At 39.9% G+C, this 22,921-nt stretch overlaps 1 protein-coding gene across 8 annotated transcripts in view; it reads left to right on the plus strand.

Moving 5' to 3' along the window:
* The window catches only part of CBFB (core-binding factor subunit beta), a 73,591-nt gene extending 54,863 nt beyond the window's left edge, over nucleotides 1–18,728 (plus strand). For all 8 annotated transcript variants that reach the window (XM_063597633.1, XM_034940393.3, XM_034940392.4 and 5 more), the window contains one exon: nucleotides 16,366–18,728. In XM_063597633.1, coding sequence (XP_063453703.1) covers nucleotides 16,366–16,388 — 23 coding nt within the window. In that variant the 3' untranslated portion in view covers nucleotides 16,389–18,728. The remainder of the gene's footprint in view (nucleotides 1–16,365) is intronic.
* Nucleotides 18,729–22,921: the final 4,193 nt, after the last annotated feature.

Genomic DNA, 22,921 nt, shown 5'->3' on the forward strand with positions numbered 1-22,921 from the left:
GTGTTTGTGATGTTTGTGCATAATGCTTTTTAATAGTTTAATTTTGTCTTTCATTTTTAAAAAGTTGTACTCTCTGACTTTGTATTTATTAAATGTAATTGCTGTAAAGAAATTTATTTTAATTTTAAAGTTGTACATCAATTCCTCATTCATTGGTCTTCATAAAAATCATTTACTATAATAAGGTATATTTTCTCTTAATTCATTTACTCAAAATCTCACCTCTTTTTTTCTTATTTTTCAAATTATTTGTAAAAATCAGCTTATGTTAACATAGATTGCATATTTTTAGAACGTTATTAAAACGAGTAATACTACTTTCCATTTTTCTATGAATATTTGTCTTGGTTTTATAACTATAATTGTCAGTCATTTGTGTGATTTTAACTAAAGGAAAATTTAATATTTTCAAACTATTCAAAGAACGGAATTAAACTTTTTCTTCTAACCTTTCTATTGTAAAATACAGAAACAGAAATCAACATTAACAAATCTGTAGCTTCCTTTGCTGGTTTACTTAGGATACATTTTTTAAAATAATAATAATAAATAAATCTATAGCCCAATGAATTACTGTAAGGTTAACATCCTTACAACCACGGTTTGGTCAAAAAATAAAACTTTGAGCCTGAGCAACTCTGTCTCTACAAAAAGTAAGAAAATTAGCTGGGTTTGGTGGCATATGCCTGTAGCTTTAGTCACTTGGTAGGCCAAGGTAGGAGAATCACTTGAGCCCTGGAGTTTGAGGTTACAGTGAGCAGTGATTGTGCCACTGTATTCCAGCCTGGATGACAGAGTGAGATCCTGCCTTTAGGAAATAAATAAATAATACATAAATAAACCTTTGACAGCTAACCCCAGCAGCCCCTTCCATATATACATCTAATCATGACTTTCTCATGATTTCTGCTCAAAAGTAATCATTATTTCGATTTTTTTTTTTTTTTTGAGATGGAGTCTTGCTCTGTCGCCCAGGCTGGAGTACAGTGGCGTGATCTCAGCTCACTGCAGCCTCTGCCTCCCAGGTTCAAGTGATTCTCCTGCCTCAGCATCCTGAGTAGCTGGGATTACAGGCGCACACCACCATGCCCGGCTAATTTTTGTATTTTTAGTATAGGCAGGGTTTCACCATGTTGGTCAGGCTGGTCTCGGACTCCTGACCTCATGATCCACCCACCTCAGCCTCCCAAAATGCTTGGATTGATTATAGGCGTGAGCCACTGCGTCCGGCCCATTATTTCAATTTTTATAGTTAATTTATGTCTTGTGTTTCTTTAGTTTTAGTACCCATTGAAGTTTAGTCTTGCCCAGTTTTAAAATTTGAGCTTTTTTCCCCCCACTTTTTTAAATCTACCATGTTGGTTTCTGAATTTTGATGTGTCTTTTAATTGACAATGGAATTTTAATTTTTTTACACAAAATTGTACTCTGCTTTAAACAAACCTCAATTATAAAAATTAATATTCAAAGTATATACAAATTGTTCAGAAATACAGATTTTCTTTAAAAATTGTATTCTAGGGCCAGATGCTATGGCTCACACTTGTAATCCCAGCACTTTGGGAGGCTGAGGTGGGAGGATTGCTTGAGGCTGGGAATTTGAGACCATCTTGGGCAAAATAGCAAGCCCCCATCTCTGCAAAAAATAAAAAATTAGCCAGCATGGTGGCACATGCCTGTTGTCCTAGCTACTCAGGAGGCTGAAGCAGGGGGATAGCTTGAGCCTAGGCGCTTAAGGCTGCAGGAGCTATGATCGTGCCACTGTACTCCAGCCTGGATGACGGAGCAGGACCCTACCTCAAAAAAAAAAAAAAAAAAAAGGTATATTCTAGCAAAAATAATCAAGATAAGAACTAATGTGTTTGAAGAAGAGTTGTCAAATGTTACTGTATATCATGCTTCAAGTTTATAAACTTTGTATCAACATGAACATTTCATACAAGAAGAAATAGAAAAAGCACACATTCATCTTTGATAATCAAAACACATTAAAATATAATATATCAACTAAACAGAACCATTTCCAGGTGTTAAAAATCAGTATTAGGTACCTAAGATTGTTAAATTCATGTCCTATATACTTTTGGAATCTACAGACAGTAGAATAGTGGTTGCCGGGGTAATGGGGGTTAGTTATTTAAAGAGTATAGAGTTTCAGTTTTGCAAGATGAAGAGAGTTCTAGTTGGTTGCACAACAGTGTGAATGTACTTAACACTACTGAGTGTATGCTTTAAAAATGGCTAAGATGGTAAGTTTTATGATATGTGTATTTTACCACTTTTTTTAAGTTTTTAAGTCAATGTTACATAATGAAGAAAATTTGTGGTTTTTTTCCAAGCACAAAATTATATGTACACTATTGTTTAAATTAAGGTGTGTGTGCATACGTGTGTGTGTGTGTGCATGGGTGCAGACAGTGGCTAAGAGCCCAGACTCTACAGCCAGACAGAAGTCTGAATCTGGCTCTGTCATTTACTTTGTCAGCTTGGACAGCTTACTTCACTTTTCTATGACTGAGTTTCCTCATCTACAAAATAGGAGTAATAATCCTGCCTGTCTCATATGGTCATTGTGAGGATTAAATGAGTAAATACATGTGAAACCACTTTTAGCATATGTGCCACTGACTAGGTGTCAGGTGCTATTATTATTGTTAATATTATTTAAAGTATTACATAAAATTTCTAGTTGTGTTAAAATATATTTACTTAGAATACATTTAAAAATCAAGCCTATTTGGTGGTTAGTGTATGAAATAAATTTTGTGTGTGTGTGTGTGTGTGTCTCTGTGTGTGTGTGTGATGGAGTCTCACTCTGTCACCCAGGCTGGAGTGCAGTGGCACAATGTCGGCTCACCGCAACCTCTGCCTCGCGGGTTCAAGCGATTCTCTGCCTCAGTCTTCTGAGTAGCTGGGATTACAGGTTCCTGCCAGCACGCCCGGCAAATTTTTGTATTTTTAGTAGAGACGAGGTTTCACCATGTTGGTCAGGCTGGTCTCAAACGCCTGACCTCGGGTGATCTACCTGCCTCAGCCTCCCAAAGTGCTGGGATTACAGGAGTGAGCCACCGTGCCCAGACTTGAAATAAAATTTAATATCTTTTTTTTGGGGGGGGGGGGTGGGGGGAGATGGGGTCTCACTCTGTTGCCCAGGCAGAAGTGCAGTGGTGCGAACATGATTCACTGTAGCCTCAACCTCGTGGGCTCAAGCAATTCTCCCTCCTTGACCTCCCAAAGTGCTGGAATTACAGATGTGAACCACTGCACCCAGCCTAAAATTTAGTATCTTTTTTTTTTTTTTTTTTTTTTTTTGAGACAGAGTCTCGCTCTGTCGCCCAGGCTGGAGTGCAGTGGCGCATTCTCAGCTCACTGCAAGCTCCGCCTCCCTAGTTCAAGCCATTCTTCTGCCTCAGCCTCCCGAGTAGCTGGGACCACAGGCGCCTGCCACCATGCCCGGCTAATTTTTTGTATTTTTTAGTAGAGACGGGGTTTCACCGTGTTAGCCAGGATGGTCTCGATCTCCTGACCTCGTGATCTGCCCGCCTTGGCCTCCCAAAGAGCTGGGATTACAGTCTTGAGCCACCGTGCCCGGCTTAAAATTTAGTATCTTTTAGTGATTGCCAGATCTCTTTGTCAGTGAGTTAATTAATCTAATGGGCTGATAGCAGCTGAAGATGTCCCCAAGAATACTTGTTAGCTAAGAGAAGAAAATGGAGGGATATATGTGATACTTGTTTTCTTTGATGCTGTTATAATTCTTGTGATTTTCATATATGTGAATACAAGACTTCCACACCATGCCCTTTCTTTCGGTATCTGTAAAATTTAGAAGCTTTAAAATGTATAATGTACATTTGTTACATTTCTGAACCTTTTTGCTCATGCTCTTTGTTCCCTGATGTAGAATGTTCTTTTCTGTCCGTCAAGGCCCAACCTGAATGTTGTCATTAAATGTCAGGCCTTTCCTCAGTCTTCTTAGTCATAATCATAAAGCCCTTCCATTCTGTAGCACTTTTTATTTCTACTAGTGTTCTTATTGGACAACATGTTGAAACAATTATAAACATTTGTGCCCTCCACTTTATGGCAATCCCATGAGATGGAGCCCCTGATTTTTGTGTCTTCCACATTACCTACCACAATCCTTTGTACACTGCTTAGTTGTTCATTGGATATCTTCAAAAAATAGCCCCTATCCTGCCTTTCTGAAAACTAGAATTATAGGAGAGCCTGCTATGATAGTTCATGTAGATAATACATATTAATGGTCTCTGGAAAGATTCTAAATATTTATAATCTGTTGGTTTATATTAACTAGTTAAGTAAAGTAATAAACCCCAAGTGTGTTGGTCTTTATTCTGCATTAGGGACTGAGAAATATATAGATGAAAATGCATTGTTTCTGTCTTTGATCAGCTATCAGTCTTGAGGGAAAATGATGGATAAACAGATCATTGCAGTGTACTTTAGCAACCACCATACATAATGGAGGTTCAAAAGGGACAGCAGCAGTGTAGAGGAAGCTTAAGTCTGCCTCTGCTTGGGAAATTCACAGGATAGTATACTTAGAGGGATTTGAAGGAAGAGTGTGTTTTGCCAGCTGGACAAGTTGGAGAAAGCATTCTAGGCAGGACAAACAGTGTATGCAAAGGCATGGAGGAGTAAGGAGGAGTAAGAGAGCCTGCCAAGTCAAGAGAGAGTGATTGGTCAGTATTTCTGGAGCAAGCTAACATGGCTTTAAATGAATATAGGAATCATTTTCTAAAAAGTGCTCTTCAGCTACATTATATTTGGAGATTAACTATTTGACAATTAATGGAACAACTGTTGAAAGCTTTTGTATGTATTTTGCTTTACATAAAACTCTAGATTAATTGACTAAGAATTTTCTATTCTAAATTGTGGTGGCTCACCCCTTTAATCTCAGCACCTTGGGAGGCTGAGGGAGGATTGCTTGAGCCCAGGAGTTCAAGACCAGCCTGGGCAACACAGCAAGACTTTGTCTCTACAAAAAATTTAAAAACTAGCTAGGCATGGTAGCATGTGCCTGTGTTCCCAGCTACTTGGGAGGCTAGGTGGGAGGATCGCTTGAGCCCAGGAGGTCAAGGCTGTAGTGAACTATGATTGTGACACTGCACTCCAGCCTGGGCAACAGAGCAAGACCCTGTCTCCCTGACCCCACAAAAAGAAATAAATACATTGTTAATTTGATTTTTCTAATTTAAAATGTTGGAAGAATATTTTGGTATGTGAGTTTATATGTATATATGAACAGAAATATAGTCTGTTGATAGAAGTGTCACATAATTTGTTGCTCAGATAGATTGTTTCTACTTGTTTTTTTGTCAGTGATTGAGAGCATGGGCTTTGTAGTCAGGCCTAGTTGAGATTCCTGCTCTGTCACTTGCCTCAAGAGCCCTAATTTTCTCACAGAATTTGAGTATTAAATGGGAAAATGCTTGTAAAGCACTTAGTATGATGCTTGGTATGTGTATGCCTACAGTAAATAATAGCTCTGAAGTACTTTTTAGCACTAAAAGCTCCACCATAATGCTGGTGCCAGTTAATTGAATTATTTGGCTAACAAGAACATCCTTTTAGTTCTCTGAAGTGTATCAAGGCACTTTCCCTGCATTATGACCTAGAGCATAGAGAAAAGAGTTACATTTTCATCAATGATTTAAGATCCTGTAGTCCCTTATGGCAGTAATTTAAAACATCAGTTCTTGTAGAGAACTGTCATCTGGAAAATTGGGCTGGAATCTGACTCCAGCACATGCACTGGCAGTCACATAGGGGAGTTTGGGGTTTGTGTGTCTTTTGACACTTAGCGTGTATATATTTTGCTTCTTTGTCTTTTTTTTCCATCCATAAAAAATTCCTAATGTCACCTTATTTTCTTGCAGTTTACCTTCTTTTTCCTAAAAAGAGAATATTGGAGAAAAATGTTGTTTCCCCTCTGTGATTCAGATTATCTTTAGAGATTCAAACATCATCTAATCTAACATTATTACAGTTGATAAAACTGAGAGTCTCCAAAAAATTAATTGACTTGCTCTCCCTCAAATATTTGGTTAATGGAAGAAACAGTGAGTATTTAAACCAGTTTCCTAACCAGGAGGCCTGCACAAATACAGCTTAGCGCTGGGAAATTAATTTCCACACCACCCGTAAAGATGCTTAAGCTGAAAAATAAAATCTGCCAGGAGAGATTAAGAACCGTTTTGCCTGGAATAGAAAAGGCTGAGGCAGAAAAGAAAAATAATGGTTCTAGTGGGTGGTCCTGATGCCTGACTGGAGAGGAGGGCCAGAGAACAGTGGTAACTCGTGGGTGGCAGCAAGTCAGTAAACGGCCTGTGGAAGCTTGAGATCCTAGCAGCACAGAGGCTTAGGGATGTCCTCCACTGTTTGGATAACTTCTGAGGCGTCCAGCCCTGCCATGCTAAACTTGTAACAGTGGTGCTCGTGAGTATTTAATCTATGTGTAAGGTTAAGATTACTAAGGGGGGAAGCAGAACTCCAAGTGGTTGGTGGCCCAAGGGGTTTTGATTTTCAACAGTGTCTTTTAACCTGAAACTAGTTATAAAATTCCTTGAGCATTCTTCCATTTCACCATGTGTAAAATTTAGAAAGTTTTCGATCCTTCATGATAGGATTTAGTGTTTTCTTTTTCTCATTTTTCTGGAACAGCCTATTTCAGTAGTACAATATTTTCTTTACCTTTCAGAGGTAATGGCAGATTATCATTAACTTGAAATGAGAAACTATAGTGAAATGAAGAAGCATTGTTTATGTTAGTAACCTTTACCAAATACTCTTGTCATTGATATACATTAAAATGATATACATAAGGTACACAGTACTGTGTATAATATCTTACTCTCTGGGTATTTTTCCTACTCTGTGGGTAATTTTTGTTTAAATGTGCATAGTCATTCTCTAGTAGAATATGTAAGAAACTGGAACTAGAAACTATGGGGGAGAACCAGGTACCTGGGGGACAAAATAAGCAAATTATTATTTTTCACTGTGTATCTTCTGTACCTTATGAATTTTGTATCATTAATTATTTAGAAAAAAATAAAATTTGCTTTCAGTATTACACAGAATAATGAAAACAGAAGATTCTAGACCTTGCTATCTCTATTCTCTGGCATATAGGCTGTTTTTTATGTGAAACCCTTCCTCCAGTTGAAATTGTATACAGAGCCCCACTGTATAAAATAGTTTTTTTAAAAGGCACTGCTCTGGGCAAAGCCAGGGTAGGGATTGTTCTGGTCTCCCTCTGGTGTCCCTGGGGGTGTTTTTACGGAACCCAGTGGGTGGCAGAACATAATGAGGACTCTGGATGTAGTGGAATGAGCACAAGGTTTTGCATCCCGGCTCCACTACTTGTTGCCATATAGCATTGAGAAAGTTGCTTATTCTCATTGAGCCTCATCAGTAAAAACTCCCTCCCAGGTTGTTGCAGAGCTCAGTATCTGAGGCTTAGAATGGGGACTCAGTGGAAGCCAGTTTCTTTACCCCTTCTTTCTGTGTACTTGGCTCACAGTATATCTGGAGTGGCAGGAAAACAGTAAAAGTAGTCATATCCTAACTTTAGACTATGAAAGTCGAAGATACTATTTTGCCAAGCTATTTTAGATTCTGGTGTTTTTTGTTTGTTTGGTTGGTTGGTTTGGTTTTTTAAAACAACCAGTAAAGGATTTTGGACTTTTCTTGGCTCTGTTGGAGGCTACCAGTTACTGTGGGGATTGAGTAGTGACTAGAAGTGGGTATGAAGAGAACTTCCCATGTTCTGGTAATGTTAGTTCTTGACCTGGGTGCTAGTTAGGTGGGTGTGTTCGCTTTGTGAAAATTCTTCATTACATACTTAACAATTTGGGCACTATTCTGTACTTGTATAAAAAGAAGGCTTTTTAAAATAAAAAATAATCACAGACGTTACTTTTGTGAAATGCTCTCCATTGGCATCTGTTGCTATATAGAAGCATCCTAGCACCTTTTCTGTCTGAGAATCCTTCCTTGATCTGAAAATGTTGACATGTTTCCCATGACCTTTCTTTTTGGGGTATATATGTCTATAACTAATTCAAATGTCTTTTGTGAAGGAAGATTGAGGTTAATAAAGGACAGATTTCATGCTCTGATCATAGTTGAGTTAGAAAGATAGCAACTTGTACACTAGTCTCTGTTTCCAGAGACTGCCTTCAACTTGATTGGCCTTTTGACCTAAAACTGTAATATAGCACTCTTGGCTTTTAACTCAGCTCCAAGGTGACAGGGTGCTTAAAGATATTTTCTCTATTATCTTAAAAATGCCTACATTTGGTTAGATTATAAAGTGGCAGCAAATAAATGGTTGTCTTTAATGTCAGAGAATGGGTAAATTATTGTTTATCCTACTATGAGCAATTTTAATACAATTCAAATCATAGAGTTTTATGTGGAAACTATTTGGAAATAAAAACAGGCAAAAAGTTTTATGTGGTTTTTGTATTTGTATTTTGCATAGTTTTGGGGCCTTCAATTCTGTGTGGTCCAAGAAAAAAATCTCAGCCTCTATTTATTTTAAATTTCCGAAGACTTCAGTTTTCAAATTATTTAACTCTACCAATATTCTTTCTTGTGTACGGATAAATCAGCATGAGAATATGTCTGTGCTAGGCCTTCCTGGGTTGTGTTTTGGGTAATGGCAGTAGATGAGAATGAACTGGGAGTATGAACTCAGACTGAGAATGAGAATCGGAAGAAGATTAATGAAGGAGGAAAAGGATACGAAATCTGACTTCCCCCACTACCAGAGGAAGAGAGTCTTGGTTCTCTATCAGAGGAGCAATAGACTTTATTAAGATTTATTTTTGTTTTAGCCTTGTTTTAGTTTCTAAAAATTATTCTATCTGCAGGATATGGATTTTTCAACATTTGAATAGTTATTTGAAAAGTTCATAAATGGAAATGGGAAGTGATGAGCAGCTTTGTTATAATAACAGCATCATGAGTGCATCCTATGTGCCAGGCAGTGTACATTATAATTTTGGCTTTATATTTGATCTTTAAATGCTCTTGTAAGTTACCTCTTCATTTTGAGGAACCGAGGCTAAGAGAGGATAAGAAACTTGCCTAAGGTGACATAGCTGAAGTGGTAGGGCCATCATGGTCCAAGCCCAGAAATGCAGATTATTCCCACTATTTCATTTTAAAATGTTACTTTATATTTGAAGTTTTCCTTAGGTTGCATACTTTGTAAGAACTATATTTTTTGACATGCCTGTTGGAACAGCTCTCGCAGTCTGCTCATCTGACAGATGTTTATAATTGCTGACTTTTTTTTACCGTTTTTAAATTTTTTTTTTAATTTTACTTTAAGTTCTGTGATACATGTGCAGAATGTGCAGGTTTGTTACATAGGTATACCTGTGCCATGGTGGTTTGCTGCATCTATCAACCCATCATCTAGGTTTTGTTGTTGTTGTTGTTGTTTGTTTGTTTGTTTGTTTTTTGAGGCAGAGTTTCGCCTTTGTTGCCCAGGCTGGAGTGCAATTGCACGATCTCGGCTCACCACAACCTCCACTTCCCGGGTTCAAGCGATTCTCCTGCCTCAGCCTCCCAATCATCTATGTTTTAAGCCCTGCATGCATTAGGTATTTTTCCTAATGCTCTCCCTCCCCTTCCCCCCTACCCCTCGACAGGCCCCTGTGTGTGACGTTCCCTTCCCTGTGTGTGATGTTCCCCTCCCTGTGTCCATGTGTTCTAATTGTTCAACTCCCACTTATGAGTGTGAGCATGCAGTGTTTGGTTTTCTGTTGCTATGTTAGTTCTCTGAGAATGATGGCTTCCAGCTTCATCCATGTCCCTGCAAAGGACATGAACTCATTCTTTTTTATGGCTGCTTTTTAACCTTTTTAATGAGTTTGGGGAAAGTGCATTCCTTTCTCTCATGTTGGGACTTAAAATTTGTGCTTTGTGTCTCCTCCAGACTTAGCAATAGGGAGAACTAGCAGTGACTAAGGAGGCTGACATTAATGCCAATTGTAAGTTAAAGGCTCATCTTTTCCATAGGTCTGATTCTGTGTTCTGACTCTGCCTCCAACTATGTTACTTGGGGGAAATTACTTAACCTTAGTCTTAGGCTGTCATCTGCACAATGAGAGTTGAATCAGATCTCTCAAGTACTTTGCCACTCTAAAATTCTATAATTCTGTATTCAGAATTTTATTTTTCTCCCTTCCTTCCCCCTGAATTTTATTTTATTTTTTTTTTAGAGACAGGGTGTCATTCTGTCACCCAGGCTAGGTTACAGTGGTGCAATCTTTTTTTTTTTTTTTTTTTTTTTTTTGAGATAAAGTTTCACTCTGCTGCCCAGGCTGGAGTGCCGTGGCCAGATCTCGGCTCACTGAAACCTCTGCCTCCTGGGTTCAGGCGATTCTCCTGCCTCAGCCTCCCGAGTAGCTGGGATTACAGGTATGCACCACCATGCCTGAGTAATTGTTATATTTTTAGTAGAGATGGGGTTTCACCGTGTTGGCCAGGCTGATCTCGAACTCCTCACCTCAGGTGATCTGCCCGCCTTGGCCTTCCAAAGTGTGGGGATTACAGGCATGAGCCAAGTGATGCAGTCTTATAGCCCACTGCAGCCTTAATATCCTGGGCTCAAGCAGTTCTTGCCTCAGCCTTCCAAGTAGCTGGGATTCCAGCCACGTGCTACCATGCCCAACTAATTTTTAAAAATGTTTTGTAGGGGCAGGATCTCACTGTCACTCAGGCTGGTCTTGAACTTCTGGGATCAAGTAATTGTTCCACCTCAGCCTCCCGAAGTGCTGTAAACTGTAGGCGTGAGCCACCATGCCCAGCTGTTCTTTTAGCCAAGTATCAAACAAAAAGTGAATACTACAGTATCTGGACATAGTACATACTGAATAAAATATAGTTGTTTTTAATTGTTAGGGAATTTTCCCATGAAGAGTTTTCAGCAGTTTTTTTTTTTTTTTTTTTTTTTTTTTTTTTTTTTTTTTTTTGAGATCTCAATATTAAAAGAATGGAGATCAACCAGGAAATTTTCTTCATTCTGGATACCCCCTCCTCGTGGCTGTTTCTGCATAGCTCTGACCAGTAGGGAAAACTCAAGCTGCTGGTGTCTGTTCTTTCGTCTCATTTGGAGTCATCTCATGACTGCCGCCTAGCAACTCTATTTGCCTTGTTCCTGGGAGATGATATACTGAGAGAAAACAGGAGAGCAACTGGTAGTAAGAGGTCTGTAGCATAAGGTTGAGATTAATTCTTCATAAATACTAAGAACAGATTTGTGCTCTGAAATCAGACTCATGGATGTGTGCTTTATATTAAAACCCCAATTCTGAAATAACTGTTACTACAAGGTTAGAATCAAGGCCCTATGACTGAGGAGAAGGAAACTAGAAATTACAAACTTTGTGCTTTTAGGATGATGGAGTTCAGAGTTTCTTTGCCATCATGTAGTATAGTTTACCCATAGAGGAAATCCTTCAAAAACCTTCATTAGAAAACTGCCACAGTAAGAAGTCCTCCTTCTTAAAGCAGCTGCTTATTCAGCTGTTAAGTTCTACTCCTATGGAAGCTATTTTACTGAACCTAAATCTGTTTCTGTATTTGTTTCCTTCATATGACGGTCAATACATCTTCCCTTCTAGCATTAAATGTCCTCCCAGATCTCTCATTCTTCCCTCTTCTGCTCTCATTTGTACTGTTAGACTTCCTCCCTCTTTTTTTTTTTTTTTTTTTAAGAGATGGGGATCTCACTATGTTGGCCGGGGTGGTCTTGAACTCCAGGGCTCAATCAATCCTTCCACCTAAGCCTCCAAAGTGCTGGAATTACTAGTGTGAGCCACCGTGTCCGGGCCCCTCATTTTTGTTCCTACTCTTGACTCTTCATCACAGTGTCTTTCCTTACATCTTCCTCAGTGCCTTCACAATGTAAATAGAAATGAAACCCACAAATAATAGCAAGACAACTTTTCTTTACTCCTGTTCTCTGTGCTTTTATCAAAAATGTAATATTTTAAACAAATCCATGGCTATTTCTGTGCAGCTGTGACCAGTAGGGAAAACTCCAGCTGCTGATGACTGTGCTTTGTCATATATTTGGAGTAATCCCATTATTATTAAAATAATTTGAAAATTATTTTTGCCCCAAGACACAAAAGCTGAAATACTCTTTTCACAAAGTATTATTGGTAGGTTAGTAGTGATTTATAAATATATAATTAGGATTGATTTTTCTCAGTGTTTCTTCATTGCTTGGCCCCTTTCTAACCTTCATTGACTGAAAGCAGATGTTTATATCACCATCTCTGATTTTGCAGAATTGATCTGTCCTTACACTGCATTTAGCATTGATTGTGTATGGAACATAAATTGCTTTTCTGATGCATATGTATTCCATAGCTCTTTGAATTTGTGACTGTGCACTATAACCTATTTAATTGAAAAGAATGTGCTAAAATTTAGTCATTGTCCATTCTGCTAACAAAAGCAGTTAAAACATGCTAGAGAAATATATCAGAATTTTAAGAAAGAGGCCGGATTTGGTGGCTCACGCCTGTAATCCCAGTGCTTTTGAGAGGCTGAGGCAAGAGGATCACCTGAGGTCAGGAGTTCAAGATCCGGCTGACCAACATGGTGAAACCCTGTCTCTACTAAAAGTAAAAAAAGTTAGTCGGGCATGGAAGCGCATGCCGGCTACTCAGGAGGCTGAGGCACGAGAATTGTTTGAACCTGGGAGGCTGAAGTTACAGTGAGTTGAGATCAGGCCATTGCACTCCAGCCTAGGCAACAAGAGCAAAAGTCTGTCTCAAAAAAAAAAAAAAAAAAAGGCTGGGCACGGTGGCTCACGCCTGTAATCCCAACACTTTGGGAGGCTGAGGTGGGCTGATCACGAGGTCAGGAGATTGAGACCATCCTGGCTAACATGGTGAAACCCCGTCTCTACTAAAATACAAAAAATTAGCCAGGTGTGGTGGTGCGTGCCTGTAGTTCCAGCTACTTGGGAGGCTGAGGCAGGGGAATTGCTTGAACCCAGGAGGCAGAGGTTGCAGTGCACCAAGATTGCATCACTGCGCTCCAGCCTGGCGACAGAGCAAAGCTTTTTGCTCAAACAACTGGTAAAATGGAGTTGCAGTTATCTAACATAGGAAAACTGTTGCTACTTGGGAAGGTGAGGCAGGAGGATCACTTGAGCCCAGGAGTTTGAGGCTGTAGGGTGCTATGTTTGTGCCTGTGAATAGCCACTGCACTCCAGCCTGGGCAACACAGCAAGACCTCATCTGTTTTTTTTTTTTTTTTTTTTGGAGACAGAGTTTCCCTCTTGTTGCCCAGGCTGGAGTGCAACAGCGCAGTCTCGGCTCACCACAACCTCTGCCTTTCTGGTTCACGCGATTCTCCTACCTCAGACTCCCGAGTATCTGGGAATACAGGCGCATGCCACCACACCCAGCTAATTTTTGTATTTTAGTAGAGATGGGGTTTCGCCATGTTGGCCAGGCTGATCTCGAACTCCTGACCTCAGGTGATCCGCCCACCTTGGCCTCCCAAAGTGCTGGGATTACTGGCATTGAGCCATTGCACCCAGCCGACCTCATCTCTTTAAAAAAAAATAAGTTAATTCAGCTGGGCATGGTGGCTCACGCCTGTAATCCCAGCACTTTGGGGAAGCTGAGGTGGGTGGATCACTTGAGCCCAGAAGTTCGAGACCAGCCTGGCCAACATGGCAAAACCCCATCACTACTAAAAATATTTTAAAAATTAGCCAGGTGTGGTGGTGCATGTCTGTTCTCCCAGCTGCTTGGGAGGCGGGGCAGGAGAATGACTTGAACCTGGGAGGCGGAGGTTGCAGTGAGCTGAGATTGCGCTACTGTACTCCAGCCTGGAAAACAGAGCAAGACTCTGTCTCAAAAAAAAAAAATAATAATAAAATAATAATAATAATTAGTTAATTCATGGAAAGTACTTAGTACCACATTCTGGATACAAACAGATATTTGTGCTTGGCCAACATTTGGAGGCAGTAAAGAAAGCTTATAGAATAACCACATATTAGAACTTGTGAAGGAGAAAATATACATATATATACATATATATATACATATATATGTATATATATGTATATATATATAGTCTCTCTATTAAGTAATTTACCATAAGGGGTTTAAATAGGAATGTTGACTCCAAAGTGAATCTTGAAATCTTGGTGTTTATAATTGTCAAGCCTCTTTTTTTAAAATAGATTTGGTCAACAGGAAGTATTTTTTTCTAATTTTTATTTTATAGACCTAGTCAAGCTTCTTAATTGTTAAATATTGTTATAACAATACATCTGGGCCGGGCGCGGTGGCTCACTCCTGTAATCCCAGCACTTTGGGAGGCCAGGGCGGGTGAATCACGAGGTCAGGAGATCAAGACCATCCTGGCTAACACAAAGAAACCCCATCTCTACTAAAAATACAAAAAATTAGCTGGGTGTGGTGGTGGGCGCCTGTAGTCCCAGCTACTCGGGAGGCGGAGCTTGCAGTGAGCCAAGATCGCGCCACTGCACTCCAGCGACTCCATCTCAAAAAAAAAAAAAAAAATACATCTGAGTCGTACATGGTGGCTCATGCCTGTAATTCCAGCACTTTGGGAGGCCAAGACAGGCAGATGGCTTGAGCCCAGGAGTTCCAAGACCAGCCCTGGCAACATGGTGAAACCCTGTCTCTACAAAGAATACAAAAATTAGCCAGGTGTGGTGGCGTGTGCCTGTGGTCACAGCTACTCAAGAGGCTTAGGTGGGAGAATCGCTTGAGCCGGGGAGGCAGAGGTTGCAGTCAGCAGAGATTGTGCCACTGCACTCCAGTCTTGGTGACAGAGTGAGACCCTGTCTCAAAAAAACAACAAACAAAAAAATACATTTGGGGCCGGGCGTGGTGGCTCATGCCTGTAATCCCAGCACTTTGGGAGGCCGAGGCGGGCAGATCACCTGAGGTCGGAAGTTCGAGACCAGCCTAACCAACGTGGAGAAACCCCCGTCTCTACTAAAACTACAAAATTAGCCGGGCGTGGTGGCACATGCCTGTAATCCCAGCTACTGAGGAGGTTGAGGCAAGAGAATTGCTTGAACCCGGGAGTTGGAGGTTGCAGTGAGCTAAGATTGCGCCACTGCACTCCAGCCTGGGCAACAAGAGTGAAACTCCGTCTCAAAAAAAAAAAAAAAAAAAAAAAAAGCATCTGGGAATATAAGTGCACCCAGGACTCTAATTTTATATTTCTGTTTTGAACATATGAGACAATACTTTATCCATAATAAAGTGCTACATTTTTCAGTCATATAATTAGTAGAACATATACTTCTCTGTGACTCAGTTTTTTTATTTGTAAAATAGAGATAAATAATAGCACTTATGTCATAGGTTGTTGGGAGGGATTAAATTAGTTCTAGCCAGGTCCTATGGCATGTACCCATAGTTCTAGTTACTTGGGAGGCCGAGTGAGGCAGGAGGATTGGTTGAGTCCAGGAATTTGAGGCTGTAATGTGCTATGTTCGTACCTGTGAATAGCCGCTGCAGTCCAGCCCGGGCAACATAGCAAGACCCCATCTCTCTAAAAAATTATTTAATTCATGGAAAGTACTTACAACAGTGCCTGCAGACAGCTGATACTCAATAAATGTCAGCTATTACTAAAAGGAAGAGTTTGCTTCTAAGGCACTTGGCTAATGTGTTAAAGTTAAATCCTCTTTTTCCAAAACTGTAAATATAGATTTGTTGTGGGGTTTTTTGTTTGTTTGTTTGTTTTTTGAGATGGAATCTCACTTATGTCGTCCAGGCTGGGGTGCAGTGGTGCGATCTCAGCTCACGGCAACCTCCACTTCCCAGGTTCAAGGGATTCTCATGCCTCAGCCTCCCAAGTTGCTGGGATTACAGGTGCTGCCACCATGCCTGGCTAATTTTTTTGTATTTTTCATAGAGACAGGGTTTCACCATTTTGGCCAGGCTGGTCTCGAACTCCTGACCTCAAATGATCTGCCCGTCTCAGCCTCCCAAAGTTCTGGGATTACAGGCATGAGCCACTGCGCCCAGTGCTAGATTTGTTGTTATTTCTTATGTAGTACATATTTATGGTGATTTTCTTTTGAATAAAAATGATTTTTATTCTTGATTTTTAAGGAAACTTTAGTAAAATATGTCAGATATAATTTTAATTGTTTTTTTTTTTTGCCTGTTACATGTGACTATATTGGTTGAAAACTTTTTAGTTATGAAGTTTTTCTGTGTGCTACTGTCTTGTATTTTGTATATCTAGTATTTTGATTGTCAAAACACTTTTTGACCCCAAATTATGATTTTGTCATTGCAGGCAAGAAGACAACAAGACCCTAGTCCTGGTTCCAATTTAGGTGGTGGTGATGACCTCAAACTTCGTTAATTAATAGCACAGCAGATGTGTGCTGCCCATCTTTACATACACATTGCTTCTAGTTGGCAGAAATAATTGATTAAAAGACCAGAAACTGTGATAACTGGAGGTACTACGGTCTATTTCTCAACCTTAGGCAGTAATAGACATCACAAACTGCCATGGTTTTGCACTATGATTATAATACCTGCATTTCTAATTTTTTAAGCATGTAGCCAGTAATAATTTGAAGTTTTTTTTCTATGCAAGCTTACCTTGTTGGCATTATTTTAGGGAGTTGAAACTATCAACTGTAAAGCTCCTTTTCTTCCACTTTAATTTAAAAGTTCATGTCATTTAAAAACAAGTCAAGAAATTAAAATTGTATCAGAGGGTTTTCTCTAATCATTTTTTCTATTTTTTTTTTTGTACTTCTAGATGTTTTGGTTATACAGCTTCATTTTAGATGAGCATTCTTATTTTTTGTTTTGTTTGCCCCATTTCCTTTTGTGTTTTTATAGTCTATAGCATTTTAAAACTGCTGATGTTGTTTGCATTATTTACAGGCTAAAAACTTAGTAGCATAGAGCTGTCTGCCACAGCCTTCTGACAAAGTTTACAGTTATTAAAGTTGCAGTATCCTTTTAAATGCTAGTAATCAGCACTCTTTCTTTTTTTTTTTTTTTTTTTTTTTTTTTAAATAGAGACAGGGTCTCGCAGTGTTGCCCAGGCTGGTCTCGAACTCCTGGCATCAAGCGATCCTCCTGCCTCAGCCTCCCAGAGTACTGGGATTACAGGCTCTTTCTTTTTAAACATAAAAGTTTTAAATTGGTATTAACTCTGTACTCTGCCCCAGATTGTTTTAGCTTCTGTTCTGTAATCATGAGTTTGGTTGGAGATATTCTCCATAGATGATCTTCTACTGAAATGCCTAAAGAAGTCACAGGCTGGCTTCTGTTTTATTCAGGGATTTTTTTAAAAAGTCAATCAGAAAAGGGATACTGGAGCTTCTTCATGTATGTAACAGCATATTAAACTGGAGACAGTGATGAATCAGCTACAAAGGTAATATTGTATTAAAATCATGTTTAAGATAGCTGCTTTTATGTGTATTTTATATTGCATGCTTTTGTAAAAACATGCTGGGTGATGAAAGATTAGTTTTAGAGAGAAAATGTTCATCTGTGCAGAGGATGCATTTTCTTCCATTAATTCTGGAAAAAACATTCACAGTTATATATATGGTATTTTGCAAAAGGACTATTAATAGAACCTTTTGAGATGAATTAATGTAAGAATATTTTTTAAATAGGCTTACTGTCAAATTGCAACTTTTTTTTTAGATACAGACTGGAAAAAAGTGCTAAGTCTTTTGGCACCTCCTTACAAATATTTTTCATGGTCACATTTATTAAATGTTACTACATTTCTGAATTTTTGAAAAATGTATTTTATCATTAAATGGCATTATTTTAAAGGATGAAAAACTGACACAGTCAATTCAGAAAATGGACTGAAGTCTGAATAAGGTCATTGCATTTAAAAAGCATATAACTGTACTTGACTGATGAGGGAGGTGTTACTTTCATTGTATATAGGTCTTATTTCATAAACAGATATCCTGTATCGAATAAAAGTATTTGTTATATATTTGAAGTTATGCATGGAAAGGAGTGTGTTTAAATTGTTACAAACAATAATGCGTCATTAAAGGCCATGCTGATCTTGCATAACTATAAGTACTATGAATGAATTTGGTTGGTTTTGGTGTTGTACAGCTCACATGTTTACACACTCAGTGCCCTAATTTCCCCTGAGGGAATCGCTTTTTAAGTGATCCTTACAGTGGTGTTTTATGTTACTTTATTACAGAGCTCCTTGGTTTTTTACTTCTGCACTTAAATTTTTTTAAATAACATGATGATGGTACATTTTCCTCTATTGTCTAGCTAAGGGCTTTCGGTCCACCAGTAAATAAGATCAAATGCTCTTAAATGTTCCTGTTACCATCCTAATGTAAATACTGGATTTTCCTGTCATTTAGCACCGTGCTGCTTCTGTCTGTCTTAATGCTGGCATTAAGATCATGAGCCCTTTTTCTCCAGTAGTACAGGCTTTGAAAACTACTTCTATTAAGTTATTGATGCAATTTGATATTTTTTCATAATCTATATTTAAACAAAATTACATCATTGCATCATCTTTTCTAAATTCATCTCCATTAAAACTTGCCTTAAGCTACCAGATTGCTTTTGCCACCATTGGCCATACTGTGTGTTTGTTTGTTTAATTTACTTTCACAATAAACTTCTGTGTAGTAAAAACAGGGTCTTGGCTCTTTCTTGACCTAACCCAGTAATTTCTAAGAAAGCAACAACAGTGGCATCTAGTGGTAATTTCTGTTGATTCCAAAGAAGACTACTTTAAATATAGGTATCACAAGGTATACAAATCCCCCAGTGTATATTATGGTTTTCAAGAAATCTGGCTTGATATACCCATCCTGTGAGATATGACCATAAAGTAGTGATGTTGGGAGAAAGAATTTTAAATTACACATCCAAATTAGTTCCATCTTTCAAGCTAGTTGTTTTGGAAATATACAGCCGTTTTGATTGTGCTGGTGTTATATCAAACATTCTTAAGACTCCTGGCATTTTCCTACAACAGAAAAGTAAGCCCTTTTCCTTGAAAGTATGCCTTAAGCTTGACACATAATAAACAGATTTACTCATTAACCACAAGACTTACTGCAAATGACAAAAATGCCTTTAAATTCTGAATTGACACCATTAAGGGAAATTCCAAAGAGTAGGATTCATGCTCTGAGAGTTAATTTCAAAAAATTGAGCAGTAACAGCATGGTTTTAGTAAGTATATCACTTCTAGAAACATAATTGGATATGCTAGCTCGGGGCTGCTTGGTGAAAAATATCTTACTTGATTTATGCCTCATTTGGCAATGAGGAGCTTTTCAATCTATAAACCATTGTATTATCCATAACACATTACCCCAAAACTTAGCAGCTTAAAACAGTAAATACGTATTATCCCACAGGTGAGTCACAAATCTGGAAGTAGCTAAGATCAGTGGTTCTGGTTCAGAGTTCCTCATAAGGTTAGAGTCATCCTGGGCTACAGTCATCTCAAGGATTGGCTGGATGAAAGATCCCCTTTCAAACCCACTAATGTGGTCACTGACTGGCCTCGGTTCTTTGCAGCTTGCTAGATAAAAGGCAGATGTTCCTTGCTAGATGTTGGACAGAGACCTCCTTCCATTTCATGCCTAGCTGGGTCTTTCCATAGGACAGTGCACAGCAGGGTAGCTGGCTTCCCCCAAGGCAAGTGATCCAAGAGAGTGCACACCCAAGTTGAAAGCACAGTCTTTTTTTTTTTTTTTTTTTTTTTTTTGAGATGGAGTCTCGCTCTGTTGCCTAGACTACTGGACTGCAGTGGTGCAATCTCAGCTCACTGCAACCTCCGCCTCCCGGGTTCAAACATTTCTCCTGCCTCAGCCTCCCACGTAGCTGGGATTACGGGTGCCCATAACATGCCCGGCTAATTTTTGTATTTTTCATAGAGACGGGGTTTCACCATGTTGGCCAGGCTGGTCTCAAATTCCTGACCTCAAGTGATTCGTCCGCCTCGGCATCCCAAAGTGCTGAGATTACAGGTGTGAGCCACCATGCTCAGCCAAAAGCACAGTCTTAGAACTGAATCTTGGGCTGCCATATTGTATGTTAGAATCAAGTCACTGGGTCTGGTCCACACTCAAAGGGGGAAGAATATTAAGCTTCATCTGTTGAAGGCGGGGATGTCAAAGCATTTGTGGACATCTTTCTAAACCACCATGGTGATATTACCAAATATACGTAACTGAGTATAAGATACCTTTGGTGTTTTGCCGGGCGCGGTGGCTCACACCTGTAATCCCAGCACTTTGGGAGGCCGAGGCAGGCAGATCATGAGGTCAGGAGATCGAGACCATCCTGGCTAACGGTGAAACCCCGTCTCTACTAAAAATACAAAAAATTAGACGGGTGTGGTGGCGGGCGCCTGTAGTCCCAGCTACTCGGGAGGCTGAGGCAGGAGAATGGTGCGAACCCAGGAGGTGGAGCTTGCAGTGAGCCAAGATTGCACCACTGCACTCCAGCCTGGGCAACAGGGCGAGACTCCATCTCAAAAAAAAAAAGATACCTTTGGTGTTTTAATCTAAACATTCTTCAAAGGTAAGATTTCAGTCTTGCAGATTTGAATACATGATTCCCCCTAGATAGCATCAACCCCTTTTCTTGCATCACCATCATATATTCATATATGGCATTTCAGAAATGTTCCAAAGCTAAAAAATGACAGTCACGGGGTGAAATCATGGATGGAAATGGCAGTTTAGTTTGTTTAAATATGGAATATTCTGAAACAGATAAGTCACTGTTTTAGTCGACTCTCAGCTTTTGGTTAGAAAATTTAAGCAACTTAGAATTAAGGTCGTTATTGGCCTCATTCAGATTTCAGAAATGTTGAGGAGATGTGAGTAGATAAAAATAAAAGGCCAGGCACAGTAGCTCATATCTGTAATCCCAGCACTTTGGGGGACTGAGGCAGGAGGATTGCTTGAGGCCAGGAGCTCAAGACCAGCCTGGGCAAGATAGCAAGACCTTCATCTGCACAAAAATATTTTTCTTAATTAGCCAGGCATGGTGGTGCACACCTCTAAGTCCCAGCTACTTGGGAGGCTGGAGTGGGAAGATCGCATGAGCCGAGGATTTTGAGGTTGCAGTGAGCTATGATCTTGCCACCGCACTCCATCCTGGGCCACCAGAGCAAGATATTACCTATAAAAATAAAAATGGAAAATGTTGAAGTTCTATTTTTTTTTTTTGGAGACTAAAAGTATGGTTATCATTTAGGGGGGGAAATACCCAGTGTCCAAAATAAACATGTTCCCTGCTCACAAGGAATCTACAGTCTAGCTAAAAAGCTGACCAAAGGCAGTAACGCTGTTTAAGTTACATTAGAAGTACTGGCTCTTATAGTACATCTATTCTAGTCTGGGTGGTGAATAAAAGCTTCCCTAAAGAGACGTTTTGAGGGTGGGTGCGGTGGCTCACGCCTGTAATCCCAGCACTTTGGGAGGCCGAGGCGGGTGGATCACAAGGTCAGGAGATCAAGACCATCCTGGCTAACATGGTGAAACCCCGTCTCTACTAAAAAATACAAAAAATTAGCTGGGCGTGGTGGCGGGCGCCTGTAGTCCCAGCTACTTGGGAGGCTGAGGCAAGAGAATGGCATGCACCCAGCAGGCGGAGCTTGCAGTGAGCCGAGATCGCACCACTGCACTCCAGCCTGGGCGAAAGAGTGAAACTCCGTCTCAAAAATAAAAAGATGTTTGAGCTAAGATCTGAAGGATGGCAGACCTTACGCTAGCTAGAGAAGGTATTGCAGGTAGCTAGCCAATAGCTTGGCAAGTTTGAGAAGCTAAGAGCAGCTGAGTATGACTGGAACAGAAAAGAGGGGCTGCAGCAGTGAGATGAATCCAGAAGGGCAGATTCCACCCAGCAGAGGGCAGGGTAAGAGTCACAAGCAGTGCTGGACTGGCCTTTCCAACTGTGTTAAATAAAACATTTGGACCATTCCCAAGGGTGAACAGGAAGCCATTGAGGGCTTATGACCTTGGTGGAATCGGTGCTTGAGAAAACTCAGTTTTGTTTGGGGAGAATAAGACTGGAGTCAGAAACTTGGTCCCACTGATCATACGATGTAGTAACACAGGAAGATTAAGGGTAGCTTTGTTGGCATGGAGACATTTCAAAGCTATAAACAGTACAGGAGGCATAATTGACAGTTTTCCCAATTTCTCTTATCAGTCAGGATAGGCTGGTTGGTTTGTTTGTTTTTTGAGATGGAGTCTCATTCTGTTGCCCAGACTGGAGTGCAGTGGTTCAATCTCTCCTCACTGCAACGTCCGCCTCCTGGGTTCAAGCAACTGTCGTGCCTCAGCCTCCCGAGTAGCTGGGATGACAGGTGCCCGCTAATTTTTTGTATTTTTAGTAGAGATGGGGTTTCATCATGTTGACCAGGCTGGTCTCGAACTCCTAACCTCAGGTGATCCACCCGCATCGGCCTCCCAAAGTGTAGGGATTACAGGCGTGAGCCACCACGCCTGGGCTGGTGTGTTGCTTTAAAACACCAAAAAAATTTATTGGCTTAAAGATTTATGTCTTATATGCTAAATACTCATCAGGGGTTGACCTAGGCTAACAGAGCAGAACTGGAGGACTGCCAGCCATTGTGACAGAACCAAGAAAGAAAACAGGTAATGAAACAGGCATTGGCTTTGAAAACTCACCTGAAATTGATACACGTGACTTCTGATTTCAATGGACCAAGCAATTCACAGCCACACCCAACTTCAGTTGCGCAGGGAAATGCAACCCTTTTTGCCCAGGAGTCAGAATATTTGTGAATTGCTCTAATGTCTACAACAGGCCACTCTTTCAATTATTTTACTTTCCTT

Source organism: Pan paniscus, chromosome 18 (assembly GCF_029289425.2).
Source record: "Pan paniscus chromosome 18, NHGRI_mPanPan1-v2.0_pri, whole genome shotgun sequence".
Lineage (NCBI taxonomy): Eukaryota > Metazoa > Chordata > Mammalia > Primates > Hominidae > Pan > Pan paniscus.